At 55.4% G+C, this 5430-nt stretch overlaps 1 protein-coding gene across 1 annotated transcript; it reads right to left on the bottom strand.

The window, feature by feature from the left end:
- Positions 1 to 329: 329 nt before the first annotated feature.
- EGR4 (early growth response 4) lies at positions 330 to 3186 on the bottom strand. Its single transcript, XM_007453364.1, is given in 3 exon segments — positions 330 to 2171; positions 2571 to 2756; positions 2759 to 3186. Coding segments are annotated over 3 exon segments (1767 nt in total). The 5' UTR covers positions 3027 to 3186; the 3' UTR covers positions 330 to 858.
- Positions 3187 to 5430: the final 2244 nt, after the last annotated feature.

The raw sequence follows: 5430 nt of genomic DNA, 5'->3' as shown, positions 1-5430 counted from the left end.
CTGGGTTACCCAGCAAGTTATGTACTTTGCTTCCTCATGCTGCACTCAGGATTGTGAGGACTGAGGAGGATAATATATGCACAATGTTTAATACCTAAGCCTCTCAACCACTCTGAAAGTTCCAGAAACACCTTGAACCCTTAGGTCAGCTGTGATTAAATTCATTCGTTAATTCAGTACATATTTATTGAATGCCTACCACGTGCCAAAGTGCCTGACGGTAGGTGTGTAATGATGCCATGAGCGTGAGGATCTCCCTTCTCTTCTGGCACATATACTCCTGGGGGAGTGGGTGGGGAAATGGTCAGGAGCTTGGACGGCAGATTCAGTAAGCTTTTAGCACAATAATTTTAATTGCAAAAATAAACAGTTTTGTTAACTGCTTGAGAGTAGCGTCTGCTTTACAAAAATTAACGACAACAAAAAAGGAAATAACCCCAAAGCAAAACGTTACAACCAACGGCTGCTGAAAACGACATTGCTGTACAAAATCCCGCGCGAGACCAGCTCGGCTCTGCCCCTGCCCGTCTCTGGGGGTCTAGGAGAGGGCGTGGGGCGTGCGCCATTACAAAAGAGTGTCTTAAGTCCCAGGGAAGTGCCTACTCAGTGGGTGGCCTGAGAGAACTTCCCTCCAAAGCGCGGCTGACTCGGAAGACAACGCCCGGACCGCGGGAGCTGTCCATGGAGCTAGTGCTGTATGGAGAGTGTGCGGCGGGCGCTTCAAGGGAACTAGAAGCCGGACCAGAGGCCCGCCCTAGGGCGTGCCGGAAAAAAGTGGGCAGAGGAGCGGGGAGGGGTGGGCAGGTTTTCTCGTGCGCGCCGGACTGCGGCGCCCCAATGTGCAAACCCATTTCACCCTCACAGCGCAGCGAAGGAGAGGCCCAACGAGTAAAAACCAAGGCCCTTGAGCCGCTCCTCGGCGCGCGCCTTCTGCTTGAGGTGCACCTTGCTGTGCCGTTTCTTCTCATCGCTGCGCGCGAAGCGGCGGCCGCACACGTCGCAGGCAAAGGGCTTCTCGCCTGTGTGGGTGCGCACGTGTGTGGTAAGGTGGTCGCTGCGGCTGAAGTTGCGGAGGCAGATGCGGCACTGGAACGGCTTGTGGCCCGTGTGAATGCGCAGGTGGCGGTTGAGCTCGTCAGAGCGCGCAAAGCTGCGCACACAGCTCTCCACTGGGCAAGCAAATGCCTTGGCGTGCGGCCGAGGGCAAAAGCAGCGTGCGCTGCACTTGCCGCCCCGGCGCCCCTTGCGCCGCGCCTTGGCTGTGGGGAATGGGACCGGCGGCGGTCCTGGAGGCTCAGGCACGCCACTGCTCCCGGGGAGGTCCGCCACCAGAGGTTTCGGGAAGTCCGCCCCGGCGCTGCGAAGGCCCAGCGGGGAAAGCTCCGGCTGCGTACCATCTAGAAACTCTCCGCCTTCGCCGCTACTCCCTCCCTCCCCACTAGTAGGGGTCAGGAGCCCCGGGAGGCTCTCGGTTCCCTCCCCTAAGTCACCCGGGGCCAGCGGGAAAGCATCGTAGGCCCCCGTGGTATACAGTCTGCTGGAGGGGCCAGCCGGCAGCTCCGCGGGGCAGCTGATGGACAGCAGGTCTTCAATCTTGGCCCCCATCGGGGGGAAACGGGCCTCCGGGGCGCCCTGGTAGCCTCCCTGTGACCCACAGCTCCCTGGCGCCCCGGCTGAGAGCAGCTCCCATGGAGCGTAGGGACCTTTGAAGGCCGAGGCAGTGTCCAGCGCTGGAGAAGCCGGAGGAGCCCGGAGGCCGGGCTTAACGTCGGGTGGGGAGAGATGAGGCTCATACAGGCACTGTGAGGGGGCGCCCGCCGAGGGTGAGGCCTCCCAGAACGCCTCTGGGAAGACGGTAGCGCCCAGATCCGGGGAGAAAAGGTCTGGCGGTCCCGGCAGCAAGGCGTCGGAGCCTGCGGGAAAAGAGGCGTCCAGAGGAGACCGGGATGCTGCCGCCTCAGCGCCCGGGAAAGGTGCCAGGCCTAGGATGCCAGACATGAGGTTGAAGAGTGCCTCCGGATCGTGCGGGTGTTCGGGTACTGCCTGGATGAAGAAGCTACCACTGTAGCTGAGGCCGGGAGGAGGCGTGGGCGCAGGCCCCTCCGGGAAGCAGGAGTCGGCTAAGTCCCCCCCGGCGCCGCAGCTGCTCAAGGCCCAGCTCAAGAAGTCACCTGCTGAGGAGGGAGCAGGAATCAGCTCCGCGCACATCAAAGGCCGTGCCTCGGAGCCCGCAGCCCCTACGCAAGAAGCCCTTGGTGCGCACTGGCACACACAAAGTGCCTTTTGCACATTCTGATCCAGCCGGAGCCAGCATACGCCCCAAGACGCACATACAAACATGCACACGCAAAACACACGTGCAAAGGCAAAAGGACGCCTTGATACACGCACAGGTTCCTGCGGAGGCGCTGGAGGCCTGGTGCGGGTGGCATTGGGGGTGCGCACACACAGGACCCCGAATCTCCTTCCGCCCCTAGCCCAGCTCCAGCGTCCCAGTCCCTGCCTGTTCTCAGGCACCTTGCGTCCCCGCGCTGCGCCGCCGTCTGAGCACCCCTGGCCGCGCTCCTTACCTCCGGGATAGCCGGCGGCTGCGGGTGGGTCCCTGGCGGGCAGCCGGGTCAGTTCGGTACTGGATTCAGAGCAACAGCCCTCGGTGGACTTTACCAGGAGCGCGTCGGGGCCAGAAAACTCGCTAAGGTGGAGCATGGTTCGGCTGCGGCTGCGGGGCTCCGGGGGCCTCGCCCGCTGGGCTTGGGGGCGCACGAATGGCCGGGAGACCGACAGTCGGGGCGCCCAGCGCCTCGCAGACCTAGGCTCTCGGGCTCCTGGCTTCGGGCTCTCACCTCTGGGAAAGGGTTGGGGGCGGGGGGTGGTGGCCGAGGCGCCCTTGCTCGCTGGGACCCGCCTCGGGTGGCGGTTCCTCGCCTGTCCAAAGCACAGCCGGGCTCCCCCAACCCGCGGGCCCCCCACTTATATAGCAGCGGCGGCGCTGGCTCAGGGCTTCCGACTCCCAGGGCCACTGCCATTTCGGGAGGCCCCGGCCCAGCCGCCGTGACGTAAATGCCCAAACATGGACACAGGATGTGTACCGGGGACTCCCGAAAAGGAAAACTCGGGCTGTGACGTCTTCGCCACAGCCGCCGCCGGGCCCGCGCCGCTGCGTGCGCGCGCACTCGCTGAGCGTGGAGCCCCGTGCGCGCCGGGACCGCGGGTGCGCCTTGCTGGGACGCTGCGTCGCGTGGGTCCGGACGTCAAGTAAGTGCACTTACTTGGAGAGTAAGAGGGAGAGGCCGAAGGACTCTTGGAGGGAGAGGCCAAAGGACGGTTGGGAAAGACAGTGGGCTTAGGGATTCCACAGTTTGGGTTCGAATCCTCTCTGCCACCTTCTAGCTCTGTCATTTCATCTCCCTGAACGTCAGTTTCCCCACCTGTGAAATGGAGATACGTACGTCTACTTCATAAATTTGCTATAAAGATTAATTGGGTTAGAGCATATGAAATTCTAGGCACGGGGCACTCAATAAACCGTAGATTATTGCCATTATTCACTATTTGCTCACATCTGTGTGTTTTTCATATTCTTAATAGTCTTTTGTTGTTTAGCTTGTTCTAGGAAAAATACTTATTTAAATTTAAAAGGATCATATCGTGAGAGAAAACGTCAATTAGCACAGAAGGGTATATTATAAATTGAAAAGTAAAAGTCTCTCTTTTCTCTACTCACCTCCCTCCTGAGGTAGCCACGTCTAAATTTCCTCTGTATTCTTTAAGAAAAAAAAAATATGCATATTGCAAGCATACACACTGTCCTGCAATAGAATTTTCCCCCCGCTTATAATAGCTGAGCGATTGCTCCATGTCCAAACAGAGAGGTTGGTCATTCTTTTCTAAGGCTGTATAGTACTCCACTGTAAGGGAGGTAAGTTTCTCCCCTATCCATTAGCGTATAGGAAGTTTCCAACCTTTTGCTTGTCATCGTTGTTGTAGTCCTTGAGTAAGTAAATGTGAATATGTCTGTGGGATAAATTCCAACGAGTGTAACTCTGGATCAAAGAGTATGTAAAATTTTGATACAACTGGCAATTGTCCTCCAGAGAAGTAGGGCCAATTCCTGCTCCCTCTTCTCTCACCTACAGGGTGTGAGATGCTTGTGTAGTAAACTTTTTTTCCTACTTTTGTATAAATGACTTTACTCTAGGAGTGTTGTTCCCAGGAGCACACAGAGAATCTACAGGCTGTATTTCCCTGGAATCAGTTCCTGGAATAATTGGGCTGCTTCTGAAAAACTTAAAAAATGTATTTCATACCCTTATGGAAGCCATGGATATTGGCTGCAGAAGGCTAGTGAACCCCTGCAAAGAAGCCTGCCTACTCTCCTGATCTCATCTCTCTTCTGCTATGGTTTCCCCTTTGTTTTATCTTCTCATCTTTTAAAATTTTTCATTTTATTTTGTGTTATAGTTCACTTAACTCCTTTCTGGACGAAATTAGGGGATTAGGTATATACATGGGATAGTATGGTTTTTTTAATGAAGAGCATCAATTCTTGAGACTCTGGGTGCCAGAAGGTAGGAGGGGCAGGGCTAGGATTCCCTCTTACTTCTCTACTTTCTTAGGAATGGGCACAAAGCCATTCAGGGGTGATGGGCTACAGCATGACTGGCAGTGTATCTCCCAGCCCCCCTTGCCCAGCCTCCTTTTTCAAGGGAGAGTGCCAAGAATGCCCAAACTCCACCAAATTCTCAGGTCTTTCACCCTGTGTTCATTATGCAAACATTCATTCATTCAGCTTCTCAATGTTTGTTCATTCAGTATTCATTCCTTAAGTGCTTACTATGGACCAGAAGGTGGATTTTGGTTTTTATTCTACAATGACTGTGAGACCTATCTCCATTGCTAGCTGCACTGTGAGATCCATCTCCATCCCTAGCTGCCCTACCCACCACCCCAAAACAATGCTACAAGTATGTTCACAGAATATGTCACCACATAATCACCTGCAAAATACATGCTGACACACTTGCATTTATTCTCTTGTGTCTGGAAATCATGCACATGCAGCATGACCTAACAAATGCCACAGACATAGTTCTATGTTAGCAGCACATGTGTTTCCATTTAGGAAATGCAGAAACCCAGCACTTGTCTGTAAGGATTAGACACACAGGGCAGCATGTCCTTTATACTGTATTTCAGACTCTGGGTTTGATTCTAATCCAAATGCATTGCTAAGGCCAGGTGATCCCACACCAGACATACAGGGCACACATGTCTCAAATCCATGCTGGCATCTTGCTGCCTGGGAGGGAGGGGGAGTGGAGGAGTTTGGCTAGGCCGGTGTCCAGGGCTCGCCAGGTTGCCCCGTCAGGCCAGATTGGCCAGCCCCAGGTTCTCCATCCCTCTGCTGTTCTTCCCTCTGCCACGGCATTC

This window comes from Lipotes vexillifer, unplaced genomic scaffold (genome assembly GCF_000442215.2).
Source record: "Lipotes vexillifer unplaced genomic scaffold, Lipotes_vexillifer_v1.1 scaffold253, whole genome shotgun sequence".
In the NCBI taxonomy this organism is placed as follows: Eukaryota; Metazoa; Chordata; class Mammalia; order Artiodactyla; family Lipotidae; genus Lipotes; species Lipotes vexillifer.
The sequence above is the reverse complement of the archived record's forward strand: the minus strand, read 5'-3'. Positions and strand labels throughout refer to the sequence as shown.